The following is an 18,054-nucleotide window of genomic DNA, read 5'->3' as shown; positions in this document are numbered from 1 at the left end:
ACGGATGAAGTCAACAACCCTCATCGAATATTTAAAAAACAGATTACAATAATGAGACGTATCCACCAATCCATAGAAAGGATAGGTGGGAGCTAGGCAGACTGCTGTGCCGCTTTGTGGACAACGACTCACATTGTTAGGGCGGCAAGACATGCATCTTGTTAATATATCCATAATCTTTGCCTGCGTACACCCTGAAGGGTTGCATTGTCATCAGTATCTCTGCCGGAGTCAAATGGTTGTCTCCATCTAGAAAGTGTATGTATCGTTTCAGAGAAAACAGATGAAATAAATACGCATGATATCAATGAAGTTTGCAGTCCAAATTTATTGTAAAAAAAAAAATCTAACGTTATTTCTATGTTCTAGAATATATAGCTAGCTAGATAATATATAGTCCTACTCTCCGTTCATGGTAAGAGAACATTCTCTGCTGTAGGGATGCTGATAGCCTGCTGAGGGTCGAAGGGGAAGTTGGGTCTCAGTGTGTGTTCTGAGCCAGACTCATAAGAGGAGCAGGTTTTCAGTGTGTGTTCCATGCCTGAGTCGTAAAGGGAATTGGTTTTGACATGTGTGTGTGAGTGATGTTCTGAGAGATAGAGGGAGGTGGAATGCCGTGGGGTCTTGTTCCCGAGTTGGGACAGGAAGAAGCGGACTCCGTAAACTCGTATGTTCTCTACATCTATTTCCTCTGACAGCATCACCAAGTGCCTCTGGCCCAACCGCCAATCCTCCCTACAGGCCCGTTGATCGGCAACCAGCGGACTCATGCTCTCTTCATGATGATGCTTCAGCGGCTTGGAGATGAACAGGAAGTCCATCTGACCTGTGATTGGCTCCCTGAGAGAGCTTGTCTGAAGCCGCTTGCTGGTTCCAGAGGGGAGTGGTCTGAAGTAGTTTGGAGGGCCAATCAGAGGCTCTGACATTTTAGGGTTCATCCCATTGAGCACAGGACCCACAGCAGTGGAGCTGCCTCGCTTCTGCCTGGGGGGAGGAGAGGGGAGGAGATGGGCCCTGCTTGAGGGAGGGGGGGACAGCTGGTTGCTATGCAGCGGGAGTTGTCCCAGTTCTGAGTCCTTACCAACCCTCCCATCAGCAGACAGAACCCAGAGGCTCACACTGTGGGGCCCTGCCACACCCTGTTTCTCCTCCCTTTCTCTCTCTTTTTCCCTCTCTCTCTCCTCCCTCTCCCCTTTCACCTCACCCTTCTCCCATCTCGCCCCTTCTTTCTCTCTCCTCTCCCTCACCATTATGTCTGCCTGCAGGGAGTCAGTGATGCGGACGATAGCAGAGTGGAGAGTGGTCCTGCTGAGGTTGGGGCTAGGGTTAAGGTTGGGATTAGGGTCTTCTAGGAAGTGGTGTCCAGAGGAGGTGAAGGACTTTTGTTGGTACGGATCACTGTTGCACACCACAGGGTATGTCTCACTGACTATCTGTGAAAACAACAATACAAGTAGGAAATAAACACACAGGCCTTACAGAGGCAAAGCCACGACAGGTTGAATACTGGCCCACCCAAATCAGGCTGTCTTAAAATATATGCAAATTAGTGGATTCGGCTATTTCAGCCACACCCGTTGCTGACAGGTGAATAAAATCGAACACACAGCCATGCAATCTACATAGACTAATATCGGCAGTAGAATGGCCTTACTGAAGAGCTCAGTGACACAGTCATAGGATTCTACCTTTCCAACAAGTTAGTTCATCGCATTTCCTGCGAGAGCTGCCCCGGTCAACCGTAAGTGCTGTTATTGTTAAGTGAAAATGTCTAGGAGCAACAAGGGCTCCAAAAAGTTGTAGGCCAAACAAACTCACAGAATGGGACCGCAGAGTGCCGAAGCACGTAAAAATCGTCTGTCCTCGGTTGCAACACTCACTACCGAGTTCCAAACTTCCTCTGGAAGCAACGTCAGCACAAGAAGTGTTCATCGGAAGCTTCATGAAATGGGTTTCCATGGCCGAGCAGATGCATACAAGCCTAAGATAACTATGCGCAATGCCAAGCGTCGGCTGGAGTGGTGTAAAGCTCGCAGCCAATGGACTCTGGACCATTGGAAACACGTTCACTGGAGTGATCAATCAAGCTTCACCATCTGGCAGTCCGACGGACAAATCTGGGTTTGGCGGATGCCAGGAGAATGCTACCTGCCCGAATGCATAGTGCCAACTGTAAAGTTTGCCCCAGACCACTAAGTTTGGTCAATAGTGGTCTGGGGCTGTTTTTCATGGTTCTATCCTTCTAACTTTGTGGCAAGAGTTTGAGGAAGGCCCTTTCCCGTTTCAGCATGGCAGTGGCCCCGTGCACAAAGCGAGGTCCATACAGAAATGGTTTGTCGAGATCAGTGTGGAAGAACTTGACCGGCCTGCACAGAGCCCTGACCTCAACCCCTGTCCACATACTTTTGATCATCTAGTGAATTTAATTAATTAATTAAATTTGTGGTTTGTATCGTCTCCTGACTAATCAGACATTTTGGGTAAATGCAGTAGGAGGTTACTGGCATCTTCTGTTCACCTGATTTAGAATTCCTCACAATCAAATGTCGACCGCATTATCTACCAAGGGAATTCTCTTCCCCCCAAGCAGACACATCGATGGCTCTGAACAAACTTTGACTCTTTGCAAACTGGAATCCATACATCCTGAGGCTGCATTCATTGTAGCTGGGGATTTTAACAAGGCTAATCTGAAAACAAGACTCCCTAAATTGTATCAGCATATCGATTGCGCAACCAGGGCTGGCAAAACCTTGGATCACTGCTATTCTAACTTCCGCGACGCATATAAGGCCTTGCCCCGCCCTCCTTTCGGAAAACCTGACCACGACTCCATTTTGTTGATCCCTACCTACAGACAGAAACTAAAACAAGAAGCTCCCACGCTGAGGTCTGTTCAACGCTGGTTCGACCAATCTGATTCCACACTCCAAGACTGCTTCCATCACGTGGACTGGGATATGTTTCGTATTGCAACATTGACGAATACGCTGATTCGGTGTGCGAGTTCATTAGAACGTGCGTTGAAGATGTCGTTCCCATAGCAACGATTAAAACATTCCCAAACCAGAAACCGTGGATTGATGGCAGCATTCGCGTGAAACTGAAAGCGCAAACCACTGCTTTTAATCAGGGCAAGGTGACCGGTAACATGACCGAATGACCGGTAACATGACCGAAAAGACCACTCTTGGTCGACTAAGGTTTTATTTTTTTGTCGGGGACAGCCCTAACATACCATACTGACCTGAAGTATTGGTTACCATTTTTTTGTAGTTCACATCACAGTTACTGAAAAGGGAGGGGTGAAAGGCTCAGTTAATCTGATCTTGTTCGTCTAAATGCAAATAATTCAGCTCAGTGATTGACAGCATATATTGACTAACCAATCGAAGTGAAATGAGTTTAAATCTAGTCATTATCAGTTTAATTTATTTCATTCAGGCAAGCTGTTGGGAATTTTATGAATAAATGACTAAACAATATCCCCATTTTAAATAGAACTGTAACTAAGTAAACTATACCCTGTTTTACAATATCTGATTAATAATGTTAGTTCATAAAGAAGGGATTATGTGGCATGAACAAGGAGTAATTAAACATAATGAACACCATTCCAACTAGTCTGGGGAGGAACGGGTTGTGGGTTAAGTAAGCAGATAGGAAACTTAGCTCTGGGGTGTTTTAGATAAGGCAATGACTGCATTCCTAGGTTAACTAGGACTGTCAGCTAATTGGTGATCGATAATGGTGATGGGTCAAGAGTTAATTCAGTTATGTTGTGTGTCCTGTGTGTGTGTTAGTGAGTTGGAATGAACTTTTGAACTTGCTTTATTCTCAGTCGGGAGGAGTGTTGGGGAATAATCAGAATTGGTGGGTAACATAGATAAGATGTTTTATTTTCATGATATGCTTATGAGTTATTTCTCATAAGAATGTATTTTGTTGTACTATAGTGGTGGCCATTAGCAGTTATCTGTTCTATGTCAGGACTAAGTTGCATGGGCCGCAGAGGGGAGAGGTCAAGGTGTCATCATGTGTAAACATATCTTTTGCTCCACTGTGTCTGTGTGCCAGTTACTCCCTACTTTTTCTATCGGGGAGAGGAGGATGGCAGTGTCTGGAATCATTCTATGCTCCCCGTGAGCTTGTCCAGGATTGGTTGTATTTAGAATTGGTTGTATCTAAATGACAATTTGATATATGCCTGTTGATATGGAGGATTGGTTTATGGTTCTGGGTTTGAGTAAGGAGACAAAGCTGAACAATTTATTATGTCTATGCTGTCTGACTATGTGTGTTCTTTGCTATTAAAGGATCTCAGTTGCAATGTAGTGGGGGCTCTCAGAGAATTCATGGATAGACACAATTGATCTGAGAGTCACAGGGTTGTGATAGAGCTCATATAATTAAAGATGGACTTTGATAACTAACTCTGACTTGTGTTGTGGTTTGCTCCCATGATTTGATAGAGGAAATTTCCACGACATGAGGAGATTCATTCTAGAAGCAATGAAATAACGTCATGTTTTGTATATAAACTGTTGTTCGTGGATACTTGAGAGCGCGCTCCGAGAATAAATACTATTATCCATTTTTGATAAGACTAGTCTCCGTCAATTTTATGCAAATAAGAATCTTACAAATTCTCATAAAATAGACTAAATGAATTCAATTAATTAAAACATATTGGAAATAATGAAATTACAGTAACAATTGGTCCTTTGGATTCCACAAACTTGCCTCTGTCGTCCGAAGGTAGAGCCGAAAGCCATGCACGGACGGGTCTGGACTCGTTATTTAAAGACCTGGCCTCTGAATTGAGGTTTAAAGAACAGGCCGGTATTAGATCTAAGGGCGACAGAGAAGGTGACGGAATCGAGCCGGCATTGCTTTTCCCAGTCTACAGGACGAAGGTAAATAGTCTTTATTCTCGAATTTGGGAGTAAACACACTAGGTTTCTACTTTGTGTTTGAACCAAAATCGATAGGAAGGAAGGAGGTCCGAAAGGACCTAAGGTAACGGATTCTACCACAAATAAATATAACGGAAGGAAGTGATATAGTAACTTTTGTTAGATAGGACGGTCGTTCTGTACGAATAGGATAGCCATTCATTCAAAAGACATACCTAAATAAAGTTAACCTAAGTAGTCTATCTGTTATGGAAAGTAGCGGATAGATATATTAAAACGGGTGAGGATAGGCTTGGTGAGAAGGCAGGGTAATCCTAGGCGAACGGAATAACTGAACCTTTCAATACTGAAAGAAAGTAATATCCAAGGAGGTGGAGAGGGAAACCTAGTCCAGAGAAGTGAGATATGAGATATTAACGTTGACTGTCCCAAGGAAAAATAGTTTATAATGAGCTTATAATTGTATACGGGTGAAATTGAATGTCCGATCAAAAGTAAAATCTATAGACGAAGTTTCCAGAAAGGGGAAATAAATAGAAACCTATACACATTGGTTATCATTAAAGAGACACACACATAGTCAGACAGGAAAGAGCAACTAAAGTAACTGGGTAACGGTAAACAGCACATACATAGATCATAGTAATACACACACAGAAGGTAAAAAATAGAAAGGCATTAACGATAAAGATAAGTATCAAATATGGGTAGTAAATCCTCAAAGGAGGTCCCGGAACTAACGGGAGACGAGCGTTATATGGAACAGAGAGACAAAAGAAACATTGATTTCTGTCTAAAATGGAGAAAGAAATATGATTTTGATGGCCGTCTATATGTAGAAAAGCTGGAATCACTTATAAAACAGATGCATAAGGAATGTGGAAAAGATGTGAAAAAGCAGAATAAACAGGGGTTATACACAGCCGGAGTTTGGCTTTCAGAAGCAAAAAAGAAAGTTGAGGGTGAAAATAGGAGGAAACCCAAAAAGAGCCAAGATGCGCTGCCCTCCGCTCCCGCAGATGAAAAAGTTAGCCAATTGGGCGGGGGTGAGGGTAACAAACTATATCCTTCCCTAGTATGCCAAAAATACAGAGGTAATCATGTTGATGAAATAGTGGTTGTGAGAATACGGCTGCAGGAGCTACCCGCACAACCACCACCAGCATATGTGGAGCCTGCTGGAACAGCGGGAGCAGATAGAAAGGGAACGTCAGGCGAAGGGAGTAAGGGGAAGCTGAGATGTTCTAATTGTAATAAAACTGGACATTTCACCGGGAGTGTAACACTCCCTGCAAACATTGTGGCGGATTAGGACATAATCACAGAGATTGTAATTTAACTGAGGGGAAGATCAGAGACGACAATCAGGGGGGTACAGAGAGCGAGATTAATGAGAATCCTCGCTGAGGAAAAGCTTGGGCTTTTAAATTAGGGCTATTTTCTGTTGTCCCGATGCCGGAGTTACGAATGCAGACAGTTGTAGGATGGGTTTATTTTTTGCGGAGAATCTTAGTCATTTACATAGCGGTATAGTGGTGAGCATAGCTGCCTTACAAGCTGGAGTCCCGGGTTTGGTTCCCAGCCAAGGCGTTAACCAAAATCTGAGTTTTTGATTGTAATTAAACTATTTGTATGTTTTTCCTGGAAAGTTGTGTTTGTATAAGATATAAACTGAACGTTTTAATAGATTGCTTACAAACAGTGTTTACAAACAGTGTAGCTATTCCCTCCGCAAGGCAATCAAACAAGCTAAGCGTCAGTATAGAGACAAAGTATAATCTCAATTCAACGGCTCAGACACAAGAGGTATGTGGTAGGGTCTAGTCAATCACGGATTACAAAAAGAAAACCAGCCCCGTCATGGACCAGGATGTCTTGCTCCCAGGCAGACTAAATAACTTTTTTGCCCGCTTTGAGGACAATACAGTGCCACTGACACGGCCTGCAACCAAAACATGCTTTCATCAATAATTTAATATGTTGCATAGTGTGGAATACCTTATCTACAGTAATTTATCACCCCTAAGAACTGAAACTTATTTATTTTCATTAATAATTTTTAATGCTTATAAAATCACTATTTTTCTATGTAATTTCCTGCCCTATTGGCTTAATATATCTCCTATCCAAACCTCAATGTATCTTATCTCCCCCTATTTATTATCAATGATAAATAGGATTTTTTTCTGTTGTAATACCAAATCAATAATAGCCAATTATAATTATAGCCAAGTTTGTGAGTGCTTTTGGTGACGAGCCAAATTTCACTGTATTGTACCCTGGGTCTCGACCCCGCCCTGTGCAACTGGGTACTGGACTTCCTGACGGGCCGCCCCCAGGTGGTGAGGGTAGGCAACAACATCTCCACCCCGCTGATCCTCAACACTGGCGCCCCACAAGGGTGCGTTCTGAGCCCTCTCCTGTACTCCCTGTTCACCCACGACTGCGTGGCCACGCACGCCTCCAGCTCAATCATCAAGTTTGCGGACGACACAACAGTGGTGGGCTTGATTACCAACAACGACGAGACGGCCTTCAGGGAGGAGGTGAGGGCCATCGGAGTGGGGTGTCAGGAAAATAATCTCACACTCAACGTCAACAAAACTAAGGAGATGATTGTGGACTTCAGGAAACAGCAGAGGGAACACCCCCCTATCCACATCGATGGAACAGTAGTGGAGAGGGTAGCAAGTTTTAAGTTCCTCGGCATACACATCACAGACAAACTGAATTGGTCCACCCACACAGACAGCATCGTGAAGAAGGCGCAGCAGCGCCTCTTCAACCTCAGGAGGCTGAAGAAATTTGGCTCGTCACCAAAAGCACTCACAAACTTGGCTATAATTATAATTGGCTATTATTGATTTGGTATTACAACAGAAAAAAATCCTATTTATCATTGATAATAAATAGGGGGAGATAAGATACATTGAGGTTTGGATAGGAGATATATTAAGCCAATAGGGCAGGAAATTACATAGAAAAATTGTGATTTTATAAGCATTAAAAATTATTAATGAAAATAAATACGTTTCAGTTCTTAGGGGTGATAAATTACTGTAGATAAGGTATTCCACACTATGCAACATATTAAATTATTGATGAAACTGATTTTAAGGTTAATTCATGTTATTGTCAGATAAAATACTGTGGACCCCTGAAGGAAAGAGCTTATTAGTGTAGGAAGGATTTGATATGGTTAGCATTTGTTTTGGCTTTGTTTGACTATTAGGAGTTTTTTATTAAAATAGGATTACATTTGAAAGGGATATATGACATCTATGATGATTTAGGATTATTGTTAGGTGAGACAGTGAGACGCTTAGTGGTATTTGAAAGATAGGAAAGGGTTACTGTTTTAATCAATAAATATATATATTTAAGGACATATATAAGTAGCACAGATACTTCTTAAAGTAGATAAGACACTTGACAGAAAATTGGTACAGGATTGATATGAATGGACGCCCAAGGGAGAATTGGACATGTGGAGAATGAAAGGGGGGCTCCTACATGATGATGTCAGACATAAGGATAATTGACTAATCTTACCTAAGTCATTGTTTAGAGTAGGCAAGGTTGTTACCTGGGCAGAGCCAGGTATCAAAGGGGGGATGGGTAAGTTGTGGTCTAGGATAGGATGTGGCCTATTGGATAATAAACTTAATTTTTTTTTTTTAAATAGCTAACAAGTAGGTATAGAAGTTAAAGATATAATCATATAAGATATAAACAGTCCCTGAAGCCTGTTGGGGGAACCATACCAAGGACTCCTGGTGACAGCTAGCTGAAAGAGCTACCCGGATTCATATCACACTGCGGGAGGGTAAGACACATTGACACTGTCGAATAATCACAGTGTTCGAGAGGAGAACTGGAATTAACAGAATTCCGTGGGCCATCTCTCGAAGGAAGATTTCCTTTTCCCGTCATTCCATCCCTGTGTTTGTTCATAGAAGTGAAAGTGTGTCTGGCTTCTTGCCGATGATGTGTTCTCTGGGAGAGGGTGGGGCTTTTACAGTAACACAAGCTTAGTAAATTGGCTTGATAAACACAGACGTTGCTGGTTGGCTAGCAAGCAAAGTTTGACATAAAACGTTGTTCACTTTTGGGAAAACTGATCCAGCCACTTAGCTATTGTTAGTTCAAATAAAGCAAAATGATGTCCTAATATGAAAGCATAAACCCACCATAGTGATGACTGTGAAGAAGTTATGAATGATGTCCCAGGCAGAGGGTTATCAGTTGAACGTGGATGCGCATCGGACAGTCGTTGCACTTTAAACCATGGAGCAGAACCTCGGAGCAGAACCGGTCGATGCCTGACCATGGCCCTGAATTCACTATTTTGCCTGTAGACCTACTGTAGATCTTTGAGTGGGAGTGGTCGTTCTGATCTGATAATATGTTGATTATTTCATGATGTTTAATTACGGTCAGATGGACTGAACACTTCATCCATTCTCCATATTTTGTGACACTTATAATAACCCCTTTTATCACTGCACTTCTCTGCTGTAGAATCTCTCTCTGAATATGTAGGTAATAACCATGTTGTGTATTACATTATGCTTGCTGTAGGACTCGGGACAGTCGGCCTGTTTTGTCAGCTGTGCGGTTGTAAGCGGTTGTGTAGTTGCGCTGCATAATTAGCAATAATAACAGGCATGTTTGCAAAGGGAAATCTGTGGTGTTTCTTGGTCACATTTATCCAAATATGTCAGGGTACTTCTGCCAACACCACCAAGGCCTTATATAATTGGCAACCATAAGGGCTTTTGAGGAACAGAATGTAAAATAGTAAAACAGAGTGAAAGATAGTTTGGGGGTCAGAGGTTAGGGAACTTACCGGCAGAGGGAGGTAAACTGAAGGGGGTCGAGGGATCAGGACTCTCACATTCTTTCTCTTCAGCTCCTCTGATAGGCTGAGAGAAACACAGTCTGCTGTGACATCACTTACAGGAGACACTTCCTCTCTCTGGCTGTCAGTCACTGGAGTATGCCGCTGCCCGTCCCTCACACTCTTCCTTTTCAACCTTCCTCCTCCTCTGCTTTCTCCTGGGCAGGAACACAGACACAGCACTATTTTGTATTTTATTTTATCTTTATTTAACTAAGGAAGTCAGTTAGGAACAAATTCTTATTTACAATGACGGCCTACCAAAAGGCCTCCTGCGAGAACAGTTAAAAATAAAAATATAGGACAAAACACACCACCACAACACTACATAGAGACCTAAGACAACAACATAGCAAGGCAGCAACACAATGACAACACAGCATGGAACAAACATTATTGGGCACAGATAACAGCACAAGGGTAGAGACAACAATACATCACGCGAAGCAGCCACAACTGTGAGGAAGCGTGTCCATGATTGAGTCTTTGAACGAAGAGATTGAGATACCTCTAACCCCAACCAAGGCTGACCTCTAACCTGCAACCTTAATGAAGTATTTCAAATGTTACCTGTGAAAGTACTAAGGGCTTGGTGTCTGCCAGAGGGGGGAGGGATTAGAAGGGTTGCTGCACTACAGTTACTGTAGTAGAGGGGTAGATGGATACTATCGATATTGGCCTTGGGGCAGTTACTCTAGTAGAGGGGTAGATGGATACTATAGACGTTGTTGGCCTTGGTTGGGCTTTAGAGATGAATCCTTCCTCAGTTTAACCTACGGAAACCTTGTTACGACTTTTACTTCCTCTAGATAGTCAAGTATGATCGTCTTCTAGTAGAGGGGTAGATGGATACTATAGATGTTGTTGGCCTTGGGGCAGTTACTGTAGTAGAGGGGTAGATGGATACTATAGATGTTGGCCTTAGGGCAGTTACTGTACCAGAGGGGTAGATGGATAATACAGATGTTGGCTATGGGGCAGTTACTGTAGTAGAGGGGTAGATGCTAGCCTTGGGGCAGTTACTGAAGTAGAGGAGTAGATGGATATTATAGATGTTGTTGGCCATGGGGTAGTTACTGTAGCAGATGGGTAGATGTTAGCCTTGTTGCAGTTACTGTAGTAGAGGGGTAGATGGATATTATAGATGTTGGCCTAAGGGCAGTTACTGTAACAGAGGAGTAGATGTTGGCATTGGGGCAGTTACTGTAGCAGAGGGGAAGATGGATACTATAGATGTTGTTGGCCTTGTGGCAGTTACTGTAGAAGAGGAGTAGATGTTGGCATTGGGGCAGTTACTGTAGCAGAGGGGTAGATGTTGGCCTTGGGGCAGTTATTGTAGTGGAGGGGTAGCTGGATACTATATATGTTGTTGGCTTTGGGTTTGAGGAGGACAATATTACATGGTGAGAATGAGGAGGGTTAGAGGTAGAGGACAGACTTACATGGTGAGGATGAGGAGGGTTAGAGGTAGAGGACAGTATTACATGGTGAGGATGAGGAGGGTTGAGGTAGAGGACAGTATTATATGGTGAGGATGAGAAGGGTTAGAGGTAGAGGACAGTATTACATGGTGAGGATGAGGAGGGTTAGAGGTAGAGGACAGTATTACATGGTGAGGATGAGGAGGGTTAGAGGTAGAGGACAGTATTACATGGTGAGGATGAGGAGGGTTAGAGGTAGAGGACAGTATTACATGGTGAGGATGAGGAGGGTTAGAGGAAAGAATTACATGGTGAGGATGAGGAGGGTTAGAGGTAGAGGACAATATTACATGGTGAGTAGGGTTAGAGGAGGACAGTATTACATGGTGAGGATGAGGAGGGTTAGAGGTAGAGGACAGTATTACATGGTGAGGATGAGAGGTAGAGGAGAGTATTATATGGTGAGGATGAGGAGGGTTAGAGGTAGAGGACAGTATTACATGGTGAGGATGAGGAGGGTTAGAGGTAGAGGACAGTATTACATGATGAGGATGAGGAGGGTTAGAGGTAGAGGACAGTATTACATGGTGAGGATGAGGAGGGTTAGAGGTAGATGACAATATTACATGGTGAGGATGAGGAGGGTTAGAGGAGGACAGTATTACATGGTGAGGATGAGGAGGGTTAGAGGTAGAGGACAGAGGAGGGTTAGAGGTAGAGGACAATATTACATGGTGAGTAGGGTTAGAGGAGGACAGTATTACATGGTGAGGATGAGGAGGGTTAGAGGTAGAGGACAGTATTACATGGTGAGGATGAGGAGGGTTAGAGGTAGAGGACAGTATTACATGGTGAGGATGAGGAGGGTTAGAGGTAGAGGACAGAATTACATTGTGAGGATGAGGAGGGTTAGAGGTAGAGGACAGTATTACATGGTGAGGATGAGGAGGGTTAGAGGTAGAGGACAGTATTACATGGTGAGGATGAGAAGGGTTAGAGGACAATATTACATTGTGAGGATGAGGAGGGTTAGAGGAGGACAGTATTACATTGTGAGGATGAGGAGGGTTAGAGGTAGAGGACAGTATTACATGGTGAGGATGAGGGCTAGAGGTAGAGGAGAGTATTATATGGTGAGGATGAGGAGGGTTAGAGGTAGAAGACAGTATTATATGGTGAGGATGAGGAGGGTTAGAGGTCGAGGAACAGTATTACATGGTGAGGATGAGGAGGGTTAGAGGAGGACAGTATAACATAGTGAGGATGAGGAGGGTTAGAGGTAGAGGACAGTATTACATGGTGAGGATGAGGAGGGTTAGAGGTAGAGGACAGTATTATATGGTGAGGATGAGGAGGGTTAGAGGTCGAGGACAGTATTACATGGTGAGGATGAGGAGGGTTAGAGGAGGACAGTATTACATGGTGAGGATGAGGAGGGTTAGAGGTAGAGGACAGTATTACATGGTGAGGATGAGGATGGTTAGAGGTAGAGGACAGTATTACATGGTGAGTAGGGTTAGAGGAGGACAGTATTACATGGTGAGGATGAGGAGGGTTAGAGGACAGTATTATATGGTGAGGATGAGGAGGGTTAAGGGAGGACCATATTACATGGTGACGATGAGGAGGGTTAGAGGTAGAGGACAGTATTACATGGTGAGTAGGTTTAGAGCTAGAGGACAGTATTATATGGTGAGGATGAGGAGGGTTAAGGGAGGACCATATTACATGGTGAGGATGAGGGTTAGAGGTAGAGGACAGTATTACATGGTGAGGATGAGGAGGGTTAGAGGTAGAGGACAGTATTACATGGTGAGGATGAGGAGGGTTAGAGGTAGAGGACAGTATTACATGGTGAGTAGGGTTAGAGGAGGACAGTATTACATGGTGAGGATGAGGAGGGTTAGAGGACAGTATTATATGGTGAGGATGAGGAGGGTTAAGGGAGGACCATATTACATGGTGAGGATGAGGAGGGTTAGAGGTAGAGGACAGTATTACATGGTGAGTAGGTTTAGAGCTAGAGGACAGTATTATATGGTGAGGATGAGGAGGGTTAAGGGAGGACCATATTACATGGTGAGGATGAGGGTTAGAGGTAGAGGACAGTATTACATGGTGAGGATGAGGAGGGTTAGAGGTAGAGGACAGTAATTACATGGTGAGGATGAGGAGGGTTAGAGGTAGAGGACAGTATTATATGGTGAGGATGAGGAGGGTTAGAGGTAGAGGACAGTATTGTATGGTGAGGATGAGGAGGGTTAGAGGTAGAGGACAGTATTACATGGTGAGGATGAGGAGGGTTAGAGGTCGAGGACAGTATTACATGGTGAGGATGAGGAGGGTTAGAGGAGGGCAGTATTACATGGTGAGGATGAGGAGGGTTAGAGGTAGAGGACAGTATTACATGGTGAGGATGAGGAGGGTTAGAGGTAGAGGACAGTATTACATGGTGAGGATGAGGAGGGTTAGAGGAGGACAGTATTACATGGTGAGGATGAGGAGGGTTAGAGGTAGAGGACAGTATTACATGGTGAGGATGAGGAGGGTTAGAGATAGAGGACAGTATTACATGGTGAGTAGGGTTAGAGGAGGACAGTATTACATGGTGAGGATGAGGAGGGTTAGAGGACAGTATTATATGGTGAGGATGAGGAGGGTTAAGGGAGGACCATATTACATGGTGAGGATGAGGAGGGTTAGAGGTAGAGGACAGTATTACATGGTGAGTAGGTTTAGAGCTAGAGGACAGTATTATATGGTGAGGATGAGGAGGGTTAAGGGAGGACCATATTACATGGTGAGGATGAGGGTTAGAGGTAGAGGACAGTATTACATGGTGAGGATGAGGAGGGTTAGAGGTAGAGGACAGTATTACATGGTGAGGATGAGGAGGGTTAGAGGTAGAGCACAGTATTACATGGTGAGTAGGGTTAGAGGAGGACAGTATTACATGGTGAGGATGAGGAGGGTTAGAGGACAGTATTATATGGTGAGGATGAGGAGGGTTAAGGGAGGACCATATTACATGGTGAGGATGAGGGTTAGAGGTAGAGGACAGTATTACATGGTGAGGATGACGAGGGTTAGAGGTAGAGGACAGTAATTACATGGTGAGGATGAGGAGGGTTAGAGGTAGAGGACAGTATTATATGGTGAGGATGAGGAGGGTTAGAGGTAGAGGACAGTATTGTATGGTGAGGATGAGGAGGGTTAGAGGTAGAGGACAGTATTGTATGGTGAGGATGAGGGAGGGTTAGAGGTAGAGGACAGTATTACATGGTGAGGATGAGGAGGGTTAGAGGTAGAGGACAGAATTACATTGTGAGGATGAGGAGGGTTAGAGGTAGAGGACAGTATTACATGATGAGGATGAGGAGGGTTAGAGGTAGAGGACAGTATTACATGGTGAGGATGAGGAGGGTTAGAGGTAGAGGAAAGAATTACATGGTGAGGATGAGGAGGGTTAGAGGTAGAGGACAATATTACATGGTGAGTAGGGTTAGAGGAGGACAGTATTACATGGTGAGGATGAGGAGGGTTAGAGGTAGAGGACAGTATTACATGGTGAGGATGAGGAGGGTTAGAGGTAGAGGACAGTATTACATGGTGAGGATGAGGAGGGTTAGAGGTAGAGGACAGAATTACATTGTGAGGATGAGGAGGGTTAGAGGTAGAGGACAGTATTACATGGTGAGGATGAGGAGGGTTAGAGGTAGAGGACAGTATTACATGGTGAGGATGAGAAGGGTTAGAGGACAATATTACATTGTGAGGATGAGGAGGGTTAGAGGAGGACAGTATTACATTGTGAGGATGAGGAGGGTTAGAGGTAGAGGACAGTATTACATGGTGAGGATGAGGGCTAGAGGTAGAGGAGAGTATTATATGGTGAGGATGAGGAGGGTTAGAGGTAGAAGACAGTATTATATGGTGAGGATGAGGAGGGTTAGAGGTCGAGGAACAGTATTACATGGTGAGGATGAGGAGGGTTAGAGGAGGACAGTATAACATAGTGAGGATGAGGAGGGTTAGAGGTAGAGGACAGTATTACATGGTGAGGATGAGGAGGGTTAGAGGTAGAGGACAGTATTACATGGTGAGGATGAGGAGGGTTAGAGGTAGAGGACAGTATTACATGGTGAGGCTGAGGAGGGTTAGAGGTAGAGGACAGTATTACATGGTGAGGATGAGGAGGGTTAGAGGTAGAGGACAGTATTACATGGTGAGGATGAGGAGGGTTAGAGGTAGAGGACAGTATTACATGGTGAGGATGAGGAGGGTTAGAGGTAGAGGACAGTATTACATGGTGAGGATGAGGAGGGTTAGAGGTAGAGGACAGTATTACATGGTGAGGATGAGGAGGGTTAGAGGTAGAGGACAGTATTACATGGTGAGGATGAGGAGAGTTAGAGGTAGAGGACAGTATTACATGTTGAGTAGGGTTAGAGGAGGACAGTATTACATGGTGAGGATGAGGAGGGTTAGAGGTAGAGGACAGTATTACATGGTGAGGATGAGAAGGGTTAGAGGACATTATTACATTGTGAGGATGAGGAGGGTTAGAGGAGGACAGTATTACATTGTGAGGATGAGGAGGGTTAGAGGTAGAGGACAGTATTACATGGTGAGGATGAGGAGGGTTAAGGGAGGACAGTATTACATGGTGAGGATGAGGAGGGTTAGAGGTAGAGGAAAATATTACATGGTGAGGATGAGGAGGGTTAGAGGTAGAGGACAGTATTTTATGGTGAGGATGAGGAGGGTTAGAGGTCGAGGACAGTATTACATGGTGAGGATGAGGGCTAGAGGTAGAGGAGAGTATTATATGGTGAGGATGAGGAGGGTTAGAGGTAGAGGACAGTATTATATGGTGAGGATGAGGAGGGTTAGAGGTAGAGGACAGTATTACATGGTGAGGATGAGGGTTAGAGGTAGAGGAAAGAATTACATGGTGAGGATGAGGAGGGTTAGAGGTAGAGGACAATATTACATGGTGAGTAGGGTTAGAGGAGGACAGTATTACATGGTGAGGATGAGGAGGGTTAGAGGTAGAGGACAGTATTACATTGTGAGGATGAGGAGGGTTAGAGGAGGACAGTATTACATGGTGAGGATGAGGAGGGTTAGAGGTAGAGGACAGTATTACATGGTGAGGATGAGGAGGGTTAAGGGAGGACAGTATTACATGGTGAGGATGAGGAGGGTTAGAGGTAGAGGACAGTATTTTATGGTGAGGATGAGGAGGGTTAGAGGTCGAGGACAGTATTACATGGTGAGGATGAGGGCTAGAGGTAGAGGAGAGTATTATATGGTGAGGATGAGGAGGGTTAGAGGTAGAGGACAGTATTATATGGTGAGGATGAGGAGGGTTAGAGGTAGAGGACAGTATTACATGGTGAGGATGAGGAGGGTTAGAGGTCGAGGACAGTATTACATGGTGAGGATGAGGAGGGTTAGAGGAGGGCAGTATTACATGGTGAGGATGAGGAGGGTTAGAGGTAGAGGACAGTATTACATGGTGAGGATGAGGAGGGTTAGAGGTAGAGGACAGTATTACATGGTGAGGATGAGGAGGGTTAGAGGTAGAGGACAGTATTACATGGTGAGGATGAGGAGGGTTAGAGGTAGAGGACAGTATTACATGGTGAGGATGAGGAGGGTTAGAGGAGGACAGTATTACATGGTGAGGATGAGGAGGGTTAGAGGTAGAGGACAGTATTACATGGTGAGGATGAGGAGGGTTAGAGATAGAGGACAGTATTACATGGTGAGTAGGGTTAGAGGAGGACAGTATTACATGGTGAGGATGAGGAGGGTTAGAGGACAGTATTATATGGTGAGGATGAGGAGGGTTAAGGGAGGACCATATTACATGGTGAGGATGAGGAGGGTTAGAGGTAGAGGACAGTATTACATGGTGAGTAGGTTTAGAGCTAGAGGACAGTATTATATGGTGAGGATGAGGAGGGTTAAGGGAGGACCATATTACATGGTGAGGATGAGGGTTAGAGGTAGAGGACAGTATTACATGGTGAGGATGAGGAGGGTTAGAGGTAGAGGACAGTATTACATGGTGAGGATGAGGAGGGTTAGAGGTAGAGCACAGTATTACATGGTGAGTAGGGTTAGAGGAGGACAGTATTACATGGTGAGGATGAGGAGGGTTAGAGGACAGTATTATATGGTGAGGATGAGGAGGGTTAAGGGAGGACCATATTACATGGTGAGGATGAGGAGTGTTAGAGGTAGAGGACAGTATTACATGGTGAGTAGGTTTAGAGCTAGAGGACAGTATTATATGGTGAGGATGAGGAGGGTTAAGGGAGGACCATATTACATGGTGAGGATGAGGGTTAGAGGTAGAGGACAGTATTACATGGTGAGGATGACGAGGGTTAGAGGTAGAGGACAGTAATTACATGGTGAGGATGAGGAGGGTTAGAGGTAGAGGACAGTATTATATGGTGAGGATGAGGAGGGTTAGAGGTAGAGGACAGTATTGTATGGTGAGGATGAGGAGGGTTAGAGGTAGAGGACAGTATTGTATGGTGAGGATGAGGGAGGGTTAGAGGTAGAGGACAGTATTACATGGTGAGGATGAGGAGGGTTAGAGGTAGAGGACAGAATTACATTGTGAGGATGAGGAGGGTTAGAGGTAGAGGACAGTATTACATGGTGAGGATGAGGAGGGTTAGAGGTAGAGGACAGTATTACATGGTGAGGATGAGGAGGGTTAGAGGTAGAGGAAAGAATTACATGGTGAGGATGAGGAGGGTTAGAGGTAGAGGACAATATTACATGGTGAGTAGGGTTA

The 18,054-nt window shown here is 44.3% G+C and overlaps 1 protein-coding gene across 1 annotated transcript in view; it reads right to left on the bottom strand.

The window, feature by feature from the left end:
* Positions 1–308: 308 nt before the first annotated feature.
* Positions 309–18,054, bottom strand: part of LOC109903065 (uncharacterized) — a 64,778-nt gene continuing 47,032 nt past the window's right edge. Inside the window, exons 4-5 of the mRNA XM_031821624.1 lie at positions 9,766–9,974; positions 309–1,433 (exon numbers count right to left, since the gene is read on the bottom strand). Of these exons, the coding sequence (XP_031677484.1) occupies positions 411–1,433; positions 9,766–9,974 (1,232 nt within the window). The 3' untranslated portion in view covers positions 309–410. The remainder of the gene's footprint in view (positions 1,434–9,765; positions 9,975–18,054) is intronic.

This window comes from Oncorhynchus kisutch, unplaced genomic scaffold (assembly GCF_002021735.2).
Source record: "Oncorhynchus kisutch isolate 150728-3 unplaced genomic scaffold, Okis_V2 scaffold4000, whole genome shotgun sequence".
Taxonomy (NCBI): domain Eukaryota; kingdom Metazoa; phylum Chordata; class Actinopteri; order Salmoniformes; family Salmonidae; genus Oncorhynchus; species Oncorhynchus kisutch.
The sequence above is the reverse complement of the archived record's forward strand: the minus strand, read 5'-3'. Positions and strand labels throughout refer to the sequence as shown.